This window comes from Pan paniscus, chromosome 1 (genome assembly GCF_029289425.2).
Source record: "Pan paniscus chromosome 1, NHGRI_mPanPan1-v2.0_pri, whole genome shotgun sequence".
NCBI classification, from domain to species: Eukaryota; Metazoa; Chordata; class Mammalia; order Primates; family Hominidae; genus Pan; species Pan paniscus.
Genome location: NC_073249.2, coordinates 213,638,457 through 213,660,121, shown reverse-complemented (window position 1 = coordinate 213,660,121; position 21,665 = coordinate 213,638,457). Strand labels below are relative to the sequence as shown.

The 21,665-nt window shown below is 44.3% G+C and overlaps 2 protein-coding genes across 7 annotated transcripts in view; both read left to right on the top strand.

Annotated features, from left to right (window-relative positions):
* Window positions 1-6,629: 6,629 nt before the first annotated feature.
* On the top strand, window positions 6,630-10,493 carry LOC117978589 (PRAME family member 15-like). The gene is made up of 3 exons (XM_055105443.2): window positions 6,630-6,937; window positions 7,602-8,183; window positions 9,932-10,493. Exons 1-3 carry the CDS (start codon window positions 6,645-6,647, stop codon window positions 10,491-10,493), a joined length of 1,437 nt encoding a protein of 478 aa, XP_054961418.2. The 5' UTR covers window positions 6,630-6,644.
* A 1,694-nt stretch (window positions 10,494-12,187) lies between these two features.
* The window catches only part of LOC117978020 (heterogeneous nuclear ribonucleoprotein C-like 2), a 30,953-nt gene continuing 21,475 nt past the window's right edge, over window positions 12,188-21,665 (top strand). Inside the window, exons 1-2 of one of the 6 annotated variants that reach the window (XR_010111259.1) lie at window positions 12,188-12,391; window positions 12,488-12,647. The gene's annotated coding sequence lies outside the window, so the exon portion shown is untranslated. Of the gene's footprint in view, window positions 12,392-12,484; window positions 12,648-21,665 lie in introns of all 6 variants that reach the window. The other 5 variants (XM_063601786.1, XM_063601784.1, XM_063601782.1 and 2 more) reach the window with 5 other exon arrangements.

Below are 21,665 nucleotides of genomic sequence, written 5' to 3'. Positions count from 1 at the left end.
TCACTCATCTCTGGAAGGACACTCCCATCTGACCTATAGTCAGCCGGTCTGGGATGGGGACAGTGCAGCCTATGATGGCACCGAGCTATATCTGTCTTTTTTATATATTCCAGCTAACTGGGAGACTGAGGCAGGAGAATCACTTGAACAGGGAGGCAGAGGTTGCAGTGAGCCGAGATCGCACCATTGCACTCCAGCCTGGAAAACAAGAGTGAAATTCCATCTCAAAAAAAAATTAATAAATAAATACATTATAAATTAATTAATTAATTAATGCTTTAAAGAAAAAAGAAATAAACTTTGCCTACAAGTTTCATATGCAATTGAATACCTCTTAAATTTTGATGTGAACCGACCAGGCATGGTGGCTGAGGCCTGTAATCCCAGCACTTTGGGAGGCCGAGGCGGGCAGACCACGAAGTCAGGAGATTGAGTCCATCCTAGTTAACATGGTGAAACCCCGTCTTTACTAAAAATACAAAAAATTATCCAGGTGTAGTGGCATGCACCTGTAGTCCCGGCTATTTAGGAGGCTGAGGCAGGAAAATTGCTTGAACCGGGGAGGCAGAGGTCGAAGTGAGCTGAGATCGTGCCACTGCATTCCAGCCTGGTGACGGAGCGAGACTCCATCTCAAAAAATAAATGAATAAAATAAATAAATCAATAAAAATATTGTGACAGGAACCAACATTGCTCAACTTGTACACTAATGTCTTACAAAATCCTTTCCTTGTCACCTTCAAATCTCCATTTCAAATGCTACACTCTGCAAAACGTTACCACTTTGTTGCCATTTCCTGATGATGGAGAAGACCATACGTGTGTGTGGCATCAGAACTATTGACTCCTCCTATTGATGTTTAAGATATTCCATTACACAAACCTGGGTTCATACTTTTTGTTGATAGATCTTATGCCAAAAATGTAGGCAAAAAATGCCAAGCAGGAAATGCTATCAGTTCTGAAGATGAATTCATAGAGATGGAAATTCTTTCAGAATTTATTTTTCCAGCTTTTTTCTTTGTTTGTTCGTTTGCGTTTGTTCGTTTTGAGACGGAGTCTCGCTCTGTCACCAAGTTGGAGTGCAGTGCTGAAATCTTGGCTGACTGCAACCTCCTCCTCCTGAGTTCAAGCGACTCTCCTGCCTCAGTCTCTCGAGTAACCAGGACTATGGGTGGGCGCCACCATGCTCAGCTAATTTTTGTAATTTTAGCAGAGACAGGGTTTCACCATGTTGGCTAGGATGGTCTCAATTTTTTGGCATCGTGATCTGCCTGCCTTGGCCTCCTGAAGTGCTGGGATTACAGGTGTGAGCCACCACCGTGCCCGGCCTTTTTTTTTTTTTCCTTTTGAGATGGAGTCTCACTCTATTGCCCGGGCTGGGAATGGGACTCCTCCTATCAATTATTTTTTTTAATTTTCTTTTGTTTTATTGACCTGACAAGGGTCAAATAGAGTTCACTCTTTGTTTTTGCTTTTTCAATTGGAAGGGACAAACAGAGGTTACAATCATTGGCTTTAGATGATAAGATAAAAGAATAAAACATATTCCTTGCAAGACAACCAGCAGAACTTCATGATCAGCATCAAATCAGTGCCTTCTCACTGTCAGTGGGTGGAAGCCTTCATCAATACTTGCAGAGTTTGAGGCACTCATGAACTCACGATCAGACTCTTTACTCAGGGACAGGATGTAAGCCAAGCAAAAGACCTTCCACAGGTGGCAAATTTGGAAGCCTGCCCAATGTGACCTGCAAGTTTTCACTGGCAATATGCAGGTGCAGATATGACAAAGAATAACCATGACCTTTACATCACCCCCAGCTGTTGAGGAATGGGATCCTTTTGACCCTTTCTGTCCAGAGAACCAGGTTACTCACCTTGTGTGGCAACAACATACATGGTCTACTTAACAGAGAAGAAGACTCTGTAAAAAAAAAAAAAAAAGTTTATTATGAAGTAAGCAAAGAGGTGGCAATAGATGCGAGATTATTTGGGGAGATAAAGGAAGTTGAAGGTTTTGAAAGGAAAAATAAGGAAGATTATACAAATTGTTTTGAAAGACTCATACTTGGTCATAAGGATTAAAACCAAAAGGGCATCAGTGCAATGTTAGATAGATTCCTCTTACACCCACTCGATAACCCCCAACATGATCAGCAAGTCTTGGTTCACTCCCAGGTTCCCATTAAAAACCCAGCTCAACCCTGACCAGCTCCACCCTCACTTCCATTTGTAATTTTGACATGACTTTATTACAGGACCATCAGGTTCCTATGCCTGCTGCACAGTAGCTTAGCAATATTCTGAGACAGCAGGGTTTGCAGCAGAGAGTTTAATGATCACAAGGTGGCTGAATGAGAAGCTAGGAGGAGATCTTCAAATTCATCTCCCCAAGGAGTACTGAAGGTTTCCAGTCGATCCTGGATAGCAAGGGGCCGGAAAGTTGGGGTAGCGGTAAGAGGGAAGAAGTCAACAGGATGTAGAAACTGCATTCTTTGGTGACTTGGTGCATTTCAGGGCCCTTCAGATCAGCTGGCATCAGTAGTTTCACTGACATGCAGAACCTGAAAGAATATCTCAGATGAAAAAGTTAATGTTTTACAATGCTTAAATCATCTGCAGGGAAGTTAAGGGGAACTGTAATCTAAGGTCTATATGATTTTGGAACAGTAGGCTGCCAGCAACCTTGAGGAACCAGGTCAGAGAGCAAGAAGACCTCCTGATGAATGCTGAATGTGTTGCAAGCTTGGTTTATTTTTGTTTGTCTCCCTCCCTTCTTCACTGATTAAATTTATAAAGTTTATCGATGTGGTTTCAATTTCTTCCAAAGAAGCCTTAACCTAAGCCCTGAGACCACTCACGCCCTCAGTGGCACCTCTCCTCCATCAGAACGAGCATGTAATCTGCTACCTTAGGTTATACAAAATCCCGAAGACCATTCAATACATTGAGATTTTTATTCTGATTTCGTAGGGATGACTCCTCTGTTTTTATAAAGCTTTTTAAAGTATAAAGCATTTTTATATTTTGATGTGGCCAAAGATCTCCTAACAACACTACTTTCAGATTTTATTTTTCTGTCTAATGTCGCAAACAGATCAAATCCATCCCTGCCTCACACTCAAGACTATGAAGTTCACATATTAGTAAAATACCATCAGTGTTTGTGGAGTTCATGAATGAATGACTTTTTTTTTTTTGACAGAATGTCCCTCTGTCACCCAGACTGGAGTGCAGTGGCACAATTCTGGCTCACTGCAACCATTGCCTCCTGGGTTCAAGCAATTCTCCTGCCTCAGCCTCCCAAGTAGCTGGGTTTCAGGCGCCTGCCATCATGCCCAGCTAATTTTTGTATTTTTGTATTTTTGTAGAGACGGGGTTTCACCTTTTTGACCTGGCTCCTCTTGAACCCCTGACATCAGGTGATCTACTCACCTTGTCCTTCCAAAGTGCTGGAATTACAGGTATGAGCCACCTCGCCCACCCTTGAATGAAAGTATTCTTGACTTCTACCCTATCCCTAACACTGTCAATTTCTTGCTTCATGAACTGAATATACATATGTGATATGAATGGATATCTGACTCAATCCATTAATCTGGGGAGAGCCAAAAACCCAATCAGGATTAACTGGGTGGAGCTTCACAAATGCAATCAGATATTGCTTTTTTATTGGAAGCTAGCAGTGCATATGTGGAAGGGCGTGGGTGGGAGTTGTGATTAGAAAGGTCAATAAAAGCTTCTAAAGACCCAGAGGAGAGACCCAAAGTCTTCAAGCCTGGAGTTCCTGCCTGGTTCTTCCTGAGGTCTGAGCACCTTCTAGACTACATCCAGATCTGGTAAGTCACTAATTTCTGTAAGGACACTCCCATCTGACCTACAGTCAGTCGGTCTGGGATGGTGACAGTGCAGCCTACGATGGCACAGAGCTACATCCTGTCCTTTTTTTTATATATATGAACAATTTGAAGCTTTGAATGTTTTCCTCTAAATGCAGTTCTGTCTTTATTTCAAAAAAGTTGATTGTGCTTTGGTTTAGGTCATTTCAAAATTCTTGAAGGGAGCAGTGACTCATGCCTTTAACCCCAACACTTTGGGAGGCCAAAGTGGGAGGATCATTTCAGCCCAGGGGGTTGAGACCAACCTGGGCAACATGACAAAAACCCTCCTCTACACAACGTTTTCTTTTTTGAGGGTGGGGATGGAGTCTCTCTGTGTTGCCCAGACTGGAGTGCAGTGGCACAATCTCAACTCACTGCAACCTTTACCTCCCAGGTTCCAGCAATTCTCATGCCTCAGTCTCCATCCTCAGAAGCTGGTGTCACAGACATCTGAAACCATGCCTGGCTAAGTTTTGTATTTTTAGTAGAGGTGGGGTTTCACCATGCTGGCCAGTTTGGTCTCGAACACCTGACCTCAAGTGATCCACCTGCCTTGGCCTCCCAAAGTGCTGGGATTACAGCTGTGAGTCACTGGTGCTTGGCCTCTACTTTTTTTTATTTTAATTAGCCGAGCATGGTGGCATGCATCTGTAGTCCCAGCTATTTGGGTGGCTGGTGTGGGAGAATCACTTGAGCCCAGAAGGTTGAGGCCGCAGTGAGCCATGCTCACACCACTGCTGTACTCCAGCCTGGGCAAAAGAGAGAGACCCTGTCCAAAAAACAAAAACAATATCTTAACCAAAAAGGATCTATGACCTTAATTTTAAACCAATCACATCCTCTTCCACCCAAATGGAGACATGGCTGTGGGGGGTGCATGCCTGTAGTCCCAGCTACGTGGAAGGCTGAAGCATGAGAATTGCTTGAATCTTGGAGGCTGAGGTAACAGTGAGCCGATATGACACCACTGCACTCTAGCCTGGCCGATGAAGTGAGATTCAGCTCCCTCAACACCAAAAAGAATTATATGACCCAGGTGATCATCAGATACATGAAGATTTCTATTGTGTTTTCTTAGGAACTGTCATCTCTGTCTTTGAAAACTGTTTTAACTCTGAAATATTTTGATAAATTTGATGTGGCCAAGGATCCCTCAGCAAAGATACTTTCAAGTTTTCTTTCTTTCTGTCTAATATCAGGAAGAGATTCAACCCTTCCCTGTCTCACACTCAGGACTGTGAAGGACACATATTAGTAAAACTCCATGTTTGTGAAGGGAATCAGTGAAGGAGTACTGGACTTTCACCCTATCCCTAAATCTTTCATTTTGATGGATCAATATCTAATTCGGTCAGTTAATCTTTAAGAAAGCCAAAAATCCAATCAGGATTAACTGGGTAGAGATTAAGAAGTCTAGTCAAATGTAGCTCTCTCTGTCTCTCTGTTCAATCTAGCCTATTTCCCAGGCTGGAGTGGAGTAGTATAATGTCAGCTCACTGCAACTTCTGCCTCCTGGGTTCAAGCGATCCTCCTACCTCAGCCTCCCTAGTAGCTTGGACTACATGTGCAGAGCACTGCACCTGGCTAATTTTTGCTGTCTTAGTAGAGGCAGGGTTTTACCATGTTGGCCAGGCTCATCTTGAACTCCTGATCTCAGATGATTCACCTGCCTCGGCCTCACAAAATGCTCAGATTACAGGTGTGAGTCACTGCACCCTGCCAAAGTGGTTCAGTTTGAATATGTGTAAGAGGTGTGCATTGGAAATGTCTATCTTGAGAATGATGCATAACAGTGTCACATAGCTTTCAAAGCTTCTCACTGAAATTTTCAATAATGAGGCTGGGGCGGAGGCTCACACCTATAATCCCAGTATGTTGGGAGGCCAAGAGGGGTAGATTGCTTGAGACTAGGAGTTCAAGAGCAGCTTGGACAACATAGCGAAATCCACTGTCTTTACAAAAAGTCAAAAAATAAAAGATGAGCTGGGTGTGGTGATGCATAACTGTGGTCCCAGCTACTTGGGAGGCTGAGGAGGAAGAATCCTTTGAGCTGGGAGGTCAAGGCTGCACTGAGCTGAGATCCCACCACTACACTCCAGGCTGGGTGACAGAGCAAGACCCTGTCAGAAAGAGAGTGAGAGAGGAAGAGAGAGAAAGAGAGAGAGAATGAGAGAAGGGAGGCAGGGAAAGAAGACAAGAAAGAAAGAAGGGAGAGGTGGGGGAAAGAAAGAAATAAGGGAGGGAGAGAGGGAAAGAAGGAAAGAAGAAAGAGAGAGAAAGAGAAAGCAAGCTTAAATAATGAAAAGAAAACAAATAGAACCTGTTCTAGGGATGCCCCATGAATGTTCCCAACAAGCTTATTTGTAGGAACTGAAAATGTGGGCATGTAGGCTTGTGACACTCCCATTCCCATTGTTTTAGAACCTTGAGTAATTAGTAATTTCCCCCAATGATAGGAGGGGTTCACTTTCAGGTTCCTCCACACTCACTAGTCACTGGATGGAGCACTGGATAGAAAGGAAGGGCTAGTGCTTGCCCTGCTTCCTCACTGCTTCGGAGACGCTCATGCTGATGCAGCAGAGGCAGAATGCTGGCTTAATGGCCACTGAGTACAGAGTAGAATTCGAGTAAACTGAGGGCTCTTTCACCATTGCCAGAGCAGTGAGTTTGGCCATAGGAGAAGATGAGATTGCATGGGCTTGGCCTGAGAGTGATGCCTTTTCTCTGGGTTTGTCCTCTGGAAGTTTTCCCTGCAGATTCATGAAGATGAGCATCCGGACTCCACCCAGACTCCTGGAGCTTGCGGGGCAGAGCCTACTGAGGGACCAAGCCTTGGCCATGTCCACCCTGGAGGAGCTGCCCACAGAACTTTTCCCCCCACTGTTCATGGAGGCCTTCAGCAGGAGACGCTGTGAGGCCCTGAAGCTGATGGTGCAGGCTTGGCCCTTCCGCCGCCTCCCTCTGAGGCCTCTGATAACGATGCCTTGTCTAGAGGCCTTCCAAGCTGTGCTGGATGGGCTTGATGCACTGCTTACCCAAGGGGTTCGTCCCAGGTGAGGTGGCCCAGGTGGGCTGGTGGGGAGGGCCCAGGTGTCCAACAGAAGGAACAGCTGGGTCATGTGAAGTGAGGAGGCCCAAGGGGGATGGTGGTGGTGAGGAAGCTGAGAGGACTTGGCCATTCACCAGCTCCTCAGGGAAAGCACTGCTCACCACTCAAGGTCCATGGAGGTACCAGGAACCTCTCCTCTAATGGCACTGAAAGGCACCATGAAAAGTGAGAACTGGGCCAGGCATGGTGGCTCACAATGTAATCCCAGCACATTGGGAGGCTGAGGTCAAGAGTTGGAGGCCAGCCTGTCCAACATGGTAAACCCCAACTCTACTAAAAATACTAAAATTAGCTGGGCATAGTGGGGGGTTCCTGTAATCCCAGCTACTTGTGAGGTTGAGGCAGGAGAATCATTTGAACCCGGGAAGCAGAGGTTGCAGTGAGGTGACCTCACACCACTGCACTCCAGCCTGGGCGACAGAGGGAGACTTGGTCTCAAAAAAAAAAAAAAAATGTGCAAGTGGGCAGGATCCAAGGGGAAAAGAGGGTGAAGAAAAGTCAGAGAGAGGGACACGAAGCAGGGAGGGGAGGAGCTGCTATCCAGGATGTGGAGTTTAAGTTCAGAAATGAGTTCTGAAATTCTCAGTCTCACCTCTATTTTCCCACAGGAGGTGCAAACTTCAAGTGCTGGATTTACAGGATGTCTGTGAGAACTTCTGGATGGTTTGGTCTGAAGCTATGGCCCATGGGTGCTTCCTCAATGCCAAGAGGAACAAAAAACCAGTGCAGGACTGTCCAAGGATGAGAGGACAGCAGCCCTTGACTGTATTCGTAGAACTTTGGCTCAAGAACAGGACTCTGGATGAATACCTCACCTACCTCCTTCTATGGGTCAAGCAGAGGAGAGATTTACTACACCTGTGCTGTAAGAAGCTGAAAATTTTGGGAATGCCCTTCCGCAATATCAGAAGCATCCTGAAAATGGTGAACCTAGACTGTATCCAGGAGGTGGAAGTTAATTGCAGGTGGAAACTGCCCATCCTGAGACAGTTTACCCCATACCTGGGCCACATGAGGAATCTTCAGAAGCTCGTTCTCTCCCACATGGATGTCTCTCGCTACGTTTCCCCAGAGCAGAAGAAGGAGATTGTTACCCAGTTCACCACTCAGTTCCTCAAGCTGCGCTGCCTCCAAAAGCTTTATATGAACTCTGTTTCTTTCCTCGAAGGCCACCTGGACCAGCTGCTCAGGTGAGGGAGGGTGGTGAGCTTTCTCTGCAGACCACAGCGGAGCCTGTTACACTAAACGCTAACGGGCATCTACTGTGAGGCAGCCTATGAGGATGTAACAGTGAAGGGGACACTAGAATGTCCATGCATTGTCCTGTTGGCGGCCCTGTCCTGAAATGGGTATCACGCAACCCTCCCAATAGAGGCAGAGGGATCAGCTAGGGGAGATGCTATAGAGAGGCTGCCATGCTAGGAAGCTAGCTACTGGGGGGTTCAGATCTAGTGAAGGTGCCTTTCTGAATTCTTCCTGAGGACGTGTGTCTAAGTGAAGATGATGAAAAATAGGCCAGGGGCGGTGGCTCATGCCTGTAATCCTAGCACTTTGGGAGTCTGAGGCAAGAGGATAGCTTGAGCCTAGGAGTTTAAGACCAGTCTGGGTAACATACCAAGTCCCCTGTCAGAAATGAATAAATAAAACTAAAAACAAACAAGATAATTTTTTTTTTCTGAGATGGATTTTAACTTTGATGTTCCAGGCTGGAGTGCAGTTGTGACATCTCAACTCGCAGCGATTTCTGCCTCCCAGGTTCAAGCGATTCTCCTGCCTCAGCCTCCTGAGTGCCTGTGATTACAGGCGTGAGCCACCGCACCTGGCTAATTTTTATATTTTAAGTAGAGACAGGGTTTCACCATGTTGGCCAGGCTATTCTCCAACTCCTGACTTCAGGTGATCCATCCACTGTGGACTCCCAAAGTGCTGGGATTATAGGCGAGAGCTACCACGCCCAGCCAGCAAGATAATTCTTAAGAAGATGATGTGAAGTAGGGAAGTGAAGTGGGCACTGAAGAGGGGAATGCTCAGCAAACCTGCACATGTTAGAAAATCAGCTTTGTGCCCCACAGTTTGGTGAACATGAATGATCCCATCTCTAATTCCCTGTTGTAAAAGTTTCTTTTGAGCTTCAGGTAAATTAATTACCTAGGCAATGCATGATTCTGAAACAGAGGGCCAGGGAGCAGGCACAAAGAATGGTGAAAGTGATAGATGGTTTGCTGATGATACAGGCGTGTCAGGGACGCCTGCAGCCCGCCCACCCCAGCTGATGTTGCAGGATCCTGTCTGGGTTTGTCCTTTATGCCTGCATCTCCACTGGGCTCCTGTGGCCCAGGGATGTGGTTTTCTGCCTGACAGATGAGGAAAGGGAGCTTTAGGGATTCTGTGAACTTGATCCATTCCTATAAATGATGGTGAAATGAGTCAGCCTCAAATGGAATGATTTTTTCTCCTTTTTTTTTTTTAATACAGAGTCTCTCTCTGTCACCCAGGCTGGAGTGTAGTGGCATGATCTCTGCTCACTGCAACCTACACCTCCTGGGTTCAAGCGGTTCTTCTGCCTCAGCTTCCCAAGTAGCTGGAATTGCAGGCTCCCGCCACCACACCTGGCTAATTTTTGGATTTTTAGTAGAGAGGAGGTTTTGCCATGTTCACCAGGCTGGTCTCAAATTCCTGATCTCAAGGAATCCACCAGTCTCAGCCTCCCAAAGTTCTGGGATTACAGGTGTGAGTTACTGCACTGGGCCTAAAGTGGAATTGACCTCGGTGGCAAAGCTCTTCATCACGCATCATCCTAAGTGTTGACCATCAGGCCATGAGAATGACCCTGGGCTTGGGCAAAATTGTCTCCATCCATTACCTTGAAGCCATTCCCCACTACCCTCCACTCACTCCTATGATTCCCCAGAATTAACTTCTTGCTCTCTCTCCCCAGCTGTCTGAAGACCTCGTTAAAGGTCCTCACAATAACTAACTGTGTGCTTTTGGAATCAGACTTGAAGCATCTATCCCAGTGCCCGAGTATCAGTCAACTAAAGACCCTGGACCTGAGTGGCATCAGACTGACCAATTACAGTCTTGTGCCTCTCCAAATTCTCCTAGAAAAAGTTGCAGCCACCCTTGAGTACCTGGATTTAGATGACTGTGGCATCATAGACTCCCAAGTCAACGCCATCCTGCCTGCCCTGAGCCGCTGCTTTGAGCTCAACACCTTCAGCTTCTGTGGAAATCCCATCTCCATGGCCACCCTGGAGAACCTGCTGAGCCACACAATCATACTCAAAAACTTATGCATGGAGGTGTATCCTGCCCCGCGGGAGAGTTATGGTGCTGATGGTACTCTCTGCTGGAGCAGATTTGCTCAAATTAGGGCTGAGCTGATGAACAGAGTGAAGGACTTAAGGCACCCTGAGAGGATCTTTTTCTGTACTGACAACTGCCCTGACTGTGGCAACAGGTCATTTTATGACCTGGAGGCAGATCAATACTGCTGTTGAATGCCTGCCTATTTGGATGGGTATGTCAAACGCTTTCTTCTGGACACTTGGAAACTAAAACCTAGGTCTTAGGTACAACCTAAAGGGAGCACAGAACCCATCATTTCACACGTAGGCTCTGAAAGTGGGAAAGGAAAGCTGATCAAGCAGGGGCCGGACTTAGGGGAAATGTTGCCATGGATTCGGTGGGACTTTGGGGACCTGTGTCCTGTAGAGTCGAAAATGGGAATCTGAATGTCTAGAGTGGAATTCAGGCTTGAGAATACATGAGGGAGTTACTCTTGCATGGATGGTTGTAAAGAAACAATCAGAAATAAAGGAAAACTGAGCAGAATCTGTCTGGTGCCCTCTATTACTAAGTAACCAGTTTTCCAGTTTAAGCCTCAGGAATTTTCAGTTATTGATGGAAAAACCAAAAGGCACTGACTGAGTTGTCCAATCAATAAAATGCAGCCCAAGAAAATCAAGGTATTTAAATGAAATTTGGTTATTGTAATCAGTTTCCTCCCATTCTTTTATTTGAGACAGAGTTTCACTCTTGTTGCCCAGGCTGGAGTTTAGAGTGCAATGGTGCCATCTCAGCTGACTGCAACATCCACCTGGGGTTTAAATGATTCTCCTGCCTCAGCCTCCCAAGTAGCTGGGATTACAGACATGCACCACCATGCCCAGCTAATTTTTGTATGTTTAGTAGAGACAGGGTTTCCTCACTGTGTTGGTCAGGCTGGTCTCAAACTCCTGACTTTGGGTGATTCACGCAAGTAGGCCTACCAAAATGCTGGGATTACAGGTGTGAGCCACTGTGTCAGGCTTTTTTTTGTTTTTGTTTTTTAGAGGTCTCCTGTCACTCAGGCTACAGTGCAGTGGCACAATCATACCTCACTGCAACCTCAATTTCCTGGGTTCAAGCGATCTTCCCACCTCAGCCTCCTGAGTAGCTAGGACTACAGCTGTGTGAGCCACCACACCTGGATACTTCTTTTTAGTAGAGACAAGGCCTCGCTGTCTTCCCCAGGCTGATCTGGAACTCCTGAGCTTGTGATTCTCCTGCCTTGGCCTCCCAAAATGCAGGGAGTATAGGCGTGGACCACCACGCTTGGCTTGGCCTCCTCCAATTCTTCACTTCTTTAGATGTCTGTTAACTCCTTGTTAGTTGTTGTGGCTGTTCAGTGGGTTAATACACACTAGGTGGACACCAAAGGCCTGGAACATTACTGGGCAAGAACAGTGAGCCAATCCACACGGAAAGCACCTCCTTCTCAGCGTCTTTCACCACTAGCCAGATGCTGAGACCCCGCCCACTCCCTGTGAGTCTCCACATGCTTCCAGAAGCCTTAGTTGGTGGATGTCAGCTTCACTGCACAAGGAGCCACTCTCTTCCCGCTGCCCTGGAAGGGGATGGCCATATTGTGTATTAGCTGGAGACTCTGGGCAGCATCAACCCTGGCTTGTTCTCCTGATGACCAGCAGCCCTTCTTGAATTTAACTGGTTGTAGCCAGTAAAGACAGCCACATTCCCTTTAAGTAAAATACTAAAACTATACAGGCATGTAACACTTTTTAAATATTTCCATCTGACATTTTAAAAGTTACATCTTTTTGGGGAACTAGGTCAGATTGATGAGAGATTTTCTCATAACACCTCCCCTCTCTCCCTATGAAGGAAGAGACTAGTGCAGCGTGTTCTGGAATCTGACATCATCAAAGGGTGGATAACGATCAAGTGCCTGTAGGTGATGAGTGACCTTCCCTGTGCTGAGGAAGCCTGCATAATGGTCACCCAAGTGAAGGATCCTGCTGAGTACTCAGGGGCTGGTGTTGCTGTCAGGGATGTTAGCCAAGAGCCTCAGCTTCCTGTAAAATGAGGATGATGATGTCCAACAGCTTCTGGAACCTTGGTAGGATCCAATGAGATGGTTCATGTTTAGGGCTTGGCATGGGGTCTGGCATACAGTAAGATCAATACATCTTGTTCTTTTTTCTCTTCTCAGCAGAAGTCCCAGCACTTTTCATCTTTCAATCTCACCTCCTTTTCCTGACAATAGAGAGGCAACAAGAACTCAGGGCATGCAATGGGGCTCAACTTCTACTCTCTGCCACAATTTCATCATGATTCCCCCAAAGAGCAGAGCCCCAGGAGCCAGCAGGGGCAGGGTGGGCATTTCTGGACTGGATTCATTCATAATAAGATCAAAATTTCTAATTCGTATGCCTCAGGTGCCATCTGCTGATAGATCCGACTAGATGGTATAATTGAGTGTTGCAAGGATTATATTTTATGGTGTTTTTACAAATGTACTATTATGAGCCAGGTGCAGTGGGTCATACCTGTAATTCCAGCACTTTGGGAGGCTGAGTCAGGTGGATTATCTGAGGTTGGGAGTTTGAGACCAGCCTGAGCAACATGAAGAAACCCCTTCTCTACTTAAAATACAAAAAATTAGCCAGGCGTGGTGGCACACGTCTGTAATTGCAGCTACTTGATAGGCTGAGGCGGGAGAATCGTTTGTACCTGGGAGGTGGAGGTTGTGGTGAGCTCAGACTGAGCCATTGCACTCCAGCCTGGGCAACAGTAGCAAAACTCCGTCTCAAAAAAAAAAGATAAAATAAAATTTATTATTATGGCTGGGCATGCTGTCTCACACTTCTAATCCCACCACTTTGGGAGGCCAAGGCAGCCTCGCGATTTTGAGACCAGCCTGGCCAACATGGTGAAACCCCATCTCTACTAAAAATACACAAAATTTGCTGGGAATGGTGGCATTCGCCTGTAATCCCAGGTATTCAGGAGGCTGAGGCAGGACAATCACTTGAACCCGGGAGGTGAGGGTTGCAATGAGACGAGATCGCACCACGCACTCCGGCCTAGGCGACAGAACATGAAAAAAAATTTACTATAATGTGAATACTATTAGAGTATAAATATTTGTGTTGTAACTTATGTATATGAAAGATTAGAACTTTTAAAGAATGCAACGTGATATTTTAAGAATGGTTAATGGCCAGGTGTGGTGGTTCATGCCTGTATTCCTGGCACTTTGGGAGGCCGAGGTGGGTAGGTCACGAGGTCAGGAGTTCCAGACCAGCCTGGCCAACATGATGAAACCCTGTCTCTATGAAAAATACAATAAATTAGCCTGGCGTGGTGACAGGTGCCTGTAATCCCAGATAGTCAGGAGGCTGAGGCAAGAGAATCGCTTGAACCTGCGAGGCAAAGGTTGCAGTGAGCCAAGAATGCACCACTGCACTCCAGCCTGGGTGAAAGAGGAAGACTCCGTCTCAAGGAGGGTGAGAAAAAGAATAGTTAACTTGGTTTGAAATGTCAAAACAAATGAGATTTTAAAAACCAATTTTAAAGACACTGAACAATAATCATTTCTTCTTTAAAATATATTTAGAATAATACAATTTTAGCTTTGAAAGGAAACATTACAGTTTTAAAAAATATTGTGTTTATTTTATTTTATTTTATTTTATTTTATTTTATTTTATTTGGAGACAAAGTCTCACTCTGTCGTCCAGATTGGAGTGCAGTGGCATGATCACGGCTTACTGCAGCCTTGACCTCCTAGGCTCAGGTGATCTCCCTGCCTCAGTCCCCCTAGTAGCTGGAACAACAGGCATGCACCATCATGCCTGGCTTATTTTTGTATTCTTAGTGAAGACCAGGTTTCACCATGTTGCCCAGACTGGTCTTGAAATTCTGGGCTCAAGCGATCCACCTGCCTCGGCCTCCTAAATTGCTGGGAGTGAGCCCTTATAGGCATGAGCCACCGCACCCAGCCTTGAGTTTATTTATTTATTTATTTTGGAGATGGAGTCTTACTCTTTCACCCAGGCTGGAGTGCAGTGGTACGATCTCAGCTCACTGCAACCTCTGCCTCGAGAGTTCAAGCAATTCTCCTGTCTCAGCCTCCAGAGTAGCTGGGATTACAGGCATGCACCACCACACCTGATTAATTTTTGTATTATTATTATTTTTTTTTTTAGTAGAGACAGAGTTTTGTCATTTTAGCCAGGCTGGTCTGGAACCCCTGACCTCAGGTGATCCACCCGCCTCGGCTTCCCAAAATGCTACGACTATAGACGTGAGCCACCACGCCCAGCCTATTTTTTTCTTTACAGCAGTTTTAGATTCACAGAAAAACTAAGCAGAAACTGCAGAGTTCTCATCTACCTTCTTCCCCCTTCAATACACAGCACCCCCACAGGATCAGCACCCACACCAGCACAGAGCATTCGTCACAACCAATGAGCCACAGGGACACATCATTATCACCCAATGTCCATAGTTCACATGAGGGATCATTGCTGGTTTTGTAAATTCTGTGTATTTTAACAAAGGGATAATGACATGTATCCACCATTAGAGCATCATGGAGAGTAGTTTTCTTTCCCTAAAAGTCCTCTGTCCTCTTCCCATTGATCCCATTGTACTCCCAACCCCTTGCATCCACTGGGCTTTCTACTGTCTCCTTAGAAAAATGCAAAAGCTTTTTCTGAAATGTCTAACAGGATGAGTCTTTTCAGATTGCCTTCTTTCACTTGTACAATAACGTGCATTTAGGAATTTTTCATGTCTTTTTACAGCTTTATAATAGTTCACTGACTGGATGGATCAGTTTGCTTATCCAGTCACTGACCGAAGGGCAACTTGCTAGCTTCCAAGTTTTGGCGATTATGAATAAGTTGCTGTAAACATCCAGGTGTGGGTTTACTCACTTCATTAAATATCCAGGAGCATGATTACGGAATTGTAGGGGTATGGTATGTTTTACAATGATTTCTTCTTTCTTGACAATCTCACTTGTTCGATATTGTTGCTAAAGGTCAGGAACTTTGTCTCCATCATCCTGTGTTCCCACTGCTGAGCATGGAAGGTGGCACTTGGTAGCAAATGCTGTTGACCACGTGATGCATGGAAACGTTTATCATTGGTATAGTCACTAAATTGCTACCTTGGGGACATCAACATTAGCTCACTACCAATAATATAAATAAATTGGATTATGGAAAAAAATGGCCCTTGTGATACTGTGGATACTCCAGGTGTATCATGAACGTCCAGCAATTGACCAGGCACAGTGGCTCACATCTGTAATCTCAGCACTTTCAGAGACTGAGGTGGGTGGATCACTTCAGTCAGGAGTTCGAGACCACTCTGGCCAACATGATGAAACCCTGTCTCTATTAAAGATAAAAAATTAACTAGGGGGTTGAGCCAAGATGGCCGAATAGGAACAGCTCCAGTCTACAGCTCCCAGCATGAGCGGTGCAGAAGACGGGTGATTTCTGCATTTCCAACTGAGGTACCAGGTTCTTCTCACTGGGGAGTGTCAGAAAGTGGGTGCAGGACAGTGGGTGCAGTGCACCGAGCGTGAGCCAAAGGAGCGTGAGGCATTGCCTCTCCTGGGAAGTGCAAGGAGTCAGGGAATTCCCTTTCCTAGTCAAAGAAAGGGGTGACAGATGGCACCTGTAAAATCCGGTCACTCCCACCCTAATACTGTGCTTTTCCAACAGTCTTAGCAAATGGCACACCAGGAGATTATATCCCGTGACTGTCTCAAAAGGTCCTATGCCCACGGAGCCTCACTCATTGCTAGCACAGCAGTCTGAGATCAAACTGCAAGGCGGCAGCAAGGCTGGGGGAGGGGCGCCTGCCATTGCCGAGGCTTGAGTAGGTAAACAAAGCAGCCAGGAAGCTGGAACTGGGTGGAGCCCACTGCAGCTCAAGGAGGCCTGCCTGCCTCCGCAGACTCCATTTCTGGGGGCAGGGCATTGCCAAACAAAAGGCAGCAGAATCCTCTGTAGACTTAAATGTCCCTGTCTGACAGCTTTGAAGAGAATAGTGGTTCTCCCAGCACGCAGCTGGAGATCTGAGAATGGACAGACTGCCTCCTCAAATGGGTCTGTGACCCCTAAGTAGCCTAACTGGGAGGCACCCACCAGCAGGGGCAGACTGACACCTCACATGGCCAGGTACTCCTCTGAGACAAAACTTCCACAGGAATGATCAGGCAGCAACATTTGCTGTTCACCAATATCCACTGTTCTGCAGCCTCTGCTGCTGATACCCAGGCAAACGGGTTCTGGAGTGGACCTCCAGCAAACTCCAACAGACCTGCAGTGAGGGTCCTGACTTTTAGAAGGGAAACTAACAAACAGAAAGGACATCCACACCAAAACCAAGTCTGCACATCAGCATCATCAAAGACCAAAGGTAGATAAAACCACAAAGATGGGGAAAAAACATAGCAGAAAAACGGGAAACTCTAAAAATCAGAGTTCCTCTCCTCCTCCAAAGGAACGCAGCTCCTCACCAGCAATGGAACAAAGCTAGAGGGAGAAGGATTTTGATGAGTTCAGAGATGAAGGCTTCAGATGATCAAACTACTCTGAGCTAAAAGAGGAAGTTCGAACCCATGGCAAAGAAGTCAAAAACATTGAAAAAAAATTAGATGAATGGCTAACTAAAATAACCAATGCAGAGAATTCCTTGAAGGACCTGATGGAGCTGAAAACCATGGCACGAGAACTACGTAACAAATGTACAAGCCTCAGTAGCTGATTCAATCAACTGGAAGAAAGGGTATCAGTGAGGGAAGATCAAATGAATGAAATGAAGTGAGAAGAGAAGTTCAGAGATAAAAGAATAAGAGGAAATGAACAAAGCCTCCAAGAAATATGGGACTATGTGAAAAGACCAAATCTATGTCTGACTGCTGTACCTGAAAGTGATGGGGAGAATGGAACCAAGCTGGAAAACACTCTTCAGGATATTATCCAGCAGAACTTTCCCAATCTAGCAAGGCAGGCCAACATTCAAATTCAGGAAATACAGAGAATGCCACAAAGATACTCGTTGAGAAGAGCAACTCCAAGACACATAATCGTCAGATTCACCAAAGTTGAAATGAAGGAAAAAATGTTAAGGGCAACCAGAGAGAAAGGTCGGGTTACCCACAAAGGGAAGCCCATCAGACTAACAGCGGATCTCTCGGCAGAAACTCTACAAGCTAGAAGAGAGTGGGGGCCTATATTCAACATTCTTAAGAAAAGAATTTTTGACCCAGAATTTCATATGCAACCAAACTAAGCTTCATAAGTGAAGGAGAAATAAATTCCTTTACAGACAAGCAAATGCTGAGAGATTTTGTCACCACCAGGCCTGCCCTATAAGAGCTCCTGAAGGAAGCACTAAACACGGAAAGGAACAACTGGTACCAGCCACTTCAAAAACATGCCAAATTGGAAAGACCATCGATACTAGGAAGAAACTGCATCAACTAAAGAGCAAAATAACCAGCTAACATCATAATGACAGGATCAAATTCACACATAACAATATTAACCTAAAATGTAAATGGGCTAAATGCTCCAATTAAAAAACACAGACTGGCAAATTGGATAAAGAGTCAAGACCCATCAGTGTGCTGTATTCAGGAAACCCATCTCACATGCAGAGACACACATAGGCTCAAAATAAAGGGATGGAGGAAGATCTTCCAAGCAAATGGAAAACACAAAAAGGCAGGAGTTGCCATCCTAGTCTCGGATAAAACAGACTTTAAACCAACAAAGATCAAAAGAGACAAAGAAGGCCATTACATCATGGTAAAGGGATCAATTCAACAAGAAGAGCTAACTATCCTAAATATAGATGCACCCAATACAGGAGCACCCAGATTCATAAAGCAAGTCCTTAGAGACCTACAAAGAGACTTAGACTCCCACACAATAATAATGGGAGACTTCAACACCCCACTGTCAACATTAGACACATCAATGAGACAGAAAGTTAACAAAGATATACAGGAATTGAACTCAGCTCTGCGCCAAGCGGACCTAATAGACATCTACAGAACTCACCACCCAAAATCAACAGAATATACATTCTTCTCAGCACCACACTGCACTTATTCCAAAAATTGACCACATAGTTGGAAGTAAAGCACACCTCAGTAAATGTAAGAGAACAGAAATTAAAACAAACTGTCTCTCAGACCACAGTGCAATCAAACTAGAACTCAGGATTAAGAAACTCACTCAGTGTGTGATGTTCCCTTTCCTGTGTCCATGTGTTCTCGTTGTTCAATTCCCAGCTATGAGTGAGAACATGCAGTGTTTGGTTTTTTGTGCTTGTGATAGTTTGCTGAGAATGATGGTTTCCAGCTTCATCCATGTCCCTACAAAGGACATGAACTCATCATTTTTTATGGCTGCATAGGATACCATTAGGAGGTATACCTAAGGCTAAATGACGAGTTAATGTGTGCAGCACACCAACATGGCACACGTATACATATGTAACAAACCTGCACGTTGTTCACATGTACCCTAAAACTTAAAGCATAATAATAATAATAAAAGAAACTCACTCAAAACCGCTCAACTACATGGAAATTGAACAACCTGCTCCTGAATGACTACTGGGTACATAACGAAATGAAGACAGAAATAAAGACATTCTTTGAAACCAATGAGAAAAAAGACACAACATACCAGAATCTCTGGGACACATTCAAAGCAGTGTGTAGAGGGAAATTTATAGCACTAAATGCCCACAAGAGAAAGCAGGAAACATCCAAAATTGACAACCTAACATCACAATTAAAAGAACTAGAGAAGCAAGAGCAAACATATTCAAAAGCTAGCAGAAAGCAAGAAATAGCTAAGATCAGAGCAGACCTGAAGGAAATAGAGACACAAAAACCCCTTCAAAAAATCAATGAATCCAGGAGCTGGTTTTTTGAAAAGATCAACAGAATTGATAGACTGCTAGCAAGACTAATAAAGAAGAAAAGATAGAAGAATCAAATAGACGCAATAAAAAATGATAAAGGGCATATCACCACGGATCCCACAGAAATACAAACTACCATCAGAGAATACTATAAACACCTCTATGCAAATAAACTAGAAAATCTAGAAGAAATGGATAAATTCCTCAACACATACACCCTCCCCAGAATAAACCAGGAAGAAGGTGAATCTCTGAATAGACCAATAACAGGCTCTGAAATTGAGGAAATAATTAATAGCTTACCAACCAAAAAAAGTCCAGGACCAGATGGATTCACAGTCGAATTCTACCAGAGGTACAAGGAGGAGCTGGTACCATTCCTTCTGAAACTATTCCACTTAATAGAAAAAGAGGGAAACCTCCCTAACTCATTTTATGAGGCAAGCATCATCCTGACACCAAAGCCTCGCAGAGACACAACAAAAAAACAGAATTTTAGACCAATATCCCTGATGAACATCGATGCAAAAATCCTCAATAAAATACTGGCAAACCGAATCCAGCAGCACATCAAAAAGCTTATCCACCAATATCAAGTCGGCTTCATCCCTGATATGCAAGGCTGGTTCCACTTACGCAAATCAATAAACGTAATCCATCACATAAACAGAACCAATGACAAAAACCACATGATTATTTCAGTATGTGCAGAAAAGGCCTTTGATAAAATTCAACACCCTTTCAGGCTAAAAACTCTAGATAAACTAGGCATTGATGGAACGTATGTAAAAGTAATAAGAGCCATTTATGACAAAACCACAGCCAATATCATACTGAATGGGCAAAAGCTAGAAGCATTCCCTTTGAAAACCAGCACAATGCATGGATGCCCTCTCTCACCACTCCTATTCAACATAGTATTGGAAGTTCCGGCCAGGGCAATCAGGCAAGAGAAAGAAATAAAAAGTATTCAAATAGGAAGAGAGGAAGTCAAATTGTCTCTGTTTGCAGATGACATGATTGTATATTTAGAAAACCCCATCGTCTCAGCCCAAAATCTCCTAAAGCTGATAAGCAACTTCAACAAAGTCTCAGGATACAAAATCAATGTGCAAAAATCAAAATCATTCTTATACATCAACAATAGACAAACGGAGAGCCAATCATGAGTAAACTCCCATTCACAATTGCTAAAAGAAAATAAAATACATAGGAATACAACTTACAAGGGATGTGAAGGACCTCTTCAAGGAGAACTACAAACCACTGCTTAAGGAAATAAGAGAGGACACTAACACATGGAAAAACATTCCATGCTCATGGGTCTGAAGAATCAATATCATGAAAATGGCCATACTGCCCAAAGTAATTTATAGATTCAATGCTATCCCCATCAAGCTCTAATGGAGTTTCTTCACAGAATTAGAAAAAACTACTTAAAACTTCATATGGAAGCAAAAAAGAACCTGTATACACAACACAATCCTAAGCAAAAAGAACAAAGCTGGAGGCATCACGCTACCTGACTTCAAACTATACGACAAGGCTACAGTAACCAAAACAACATGGTACAGTTATCAAAACAGATATGTAGACCAATGGAACAGAACAGAGGACTCACAAATAATGCCACACATCTACAACCATCTGATCCTTGACAAACCTGACAAAAACAGCTAATGGGGAACGGATTCCGTATTTAATAAATGGTGTTGGGAAAACTGGCTAGCCATATGCAGAAAACTGAAACTGAACCCCTTCCTTTCACCTTATGCAAAAATTAACTCAAGATGGATTAAAGACTTAAATGTAAGACCTAAAGCCATAAAAACCCTAGAAGAAAACCTAGGTGATACCATTCAGGACATAGGCATGGGCAAAGACTTCATGGCTAAAACGCTAAAACCAATGGCAACAAAAGCCAAAATTGACAAATGGGATCTAATTACAATAAAGAGCTTTTGCACAGCAAAAGAAACTATCATCAGAGTCAACAGGCAACCTATAGAATGGGAAAATTTTTTGCAATCTATCCATCAGACAAATGGCTAATATCCAGAATCTACAAGGAACTTAAGCAAATTTACAAGAAAAAAACAAACAACACTGTCAAAAAGTGGGTGAAGGATACTAACAGACAACTCTCCAAAAAAACCATTTATCCAGCCAACAAACATATGAAAAAATGTTCATCACCACTGGTCATTTAATTTGCATTTCTCTAATGCAAATCAAAACCACAGTGAGATACCATCTCATGCCAGTTAGAATGGTGATCATTAAAAAGTCAGGAAACAACATATGCTGGAAAGGATGTGGAGAAATAGGAATGCTTTGACACTGTTGGTGGGAGTGTAAATTAGTTCAACCATTGTGGAAGACAGTGTGGCAATTCCTCAAGGATCTAGAACCAGAAATACCATTTGATC

What these genes read in the sequence shown, in the direction of transcription:
- LOC117978589 (XM_055105443.2), top strand. Translation starts at nt 6,645, where the DNA reads ATGAAGATGAGCATCCGGACTCCACCCAGACTCCTGGAGCTTGCGGGG. An exon ending in ACCCAAGGGGTTCGTCCCAG is followed by an intron (nt 6,938 to 7,601) that starts GTGAGGTGGCCC and finishes ATTTTCCCACAG; the next exon opens with GAGGTGCAAACTTCAAGTGC. An exon ending in CACCTGGACCAGCTGCTCAG is followed by an intron (nt 8,184 to 9,931) that starts GTGAGGGAGGGT and finishes CTCTCTCCCCAG; the next exon opens with CTGTCTGAAGACCTCGTTAA.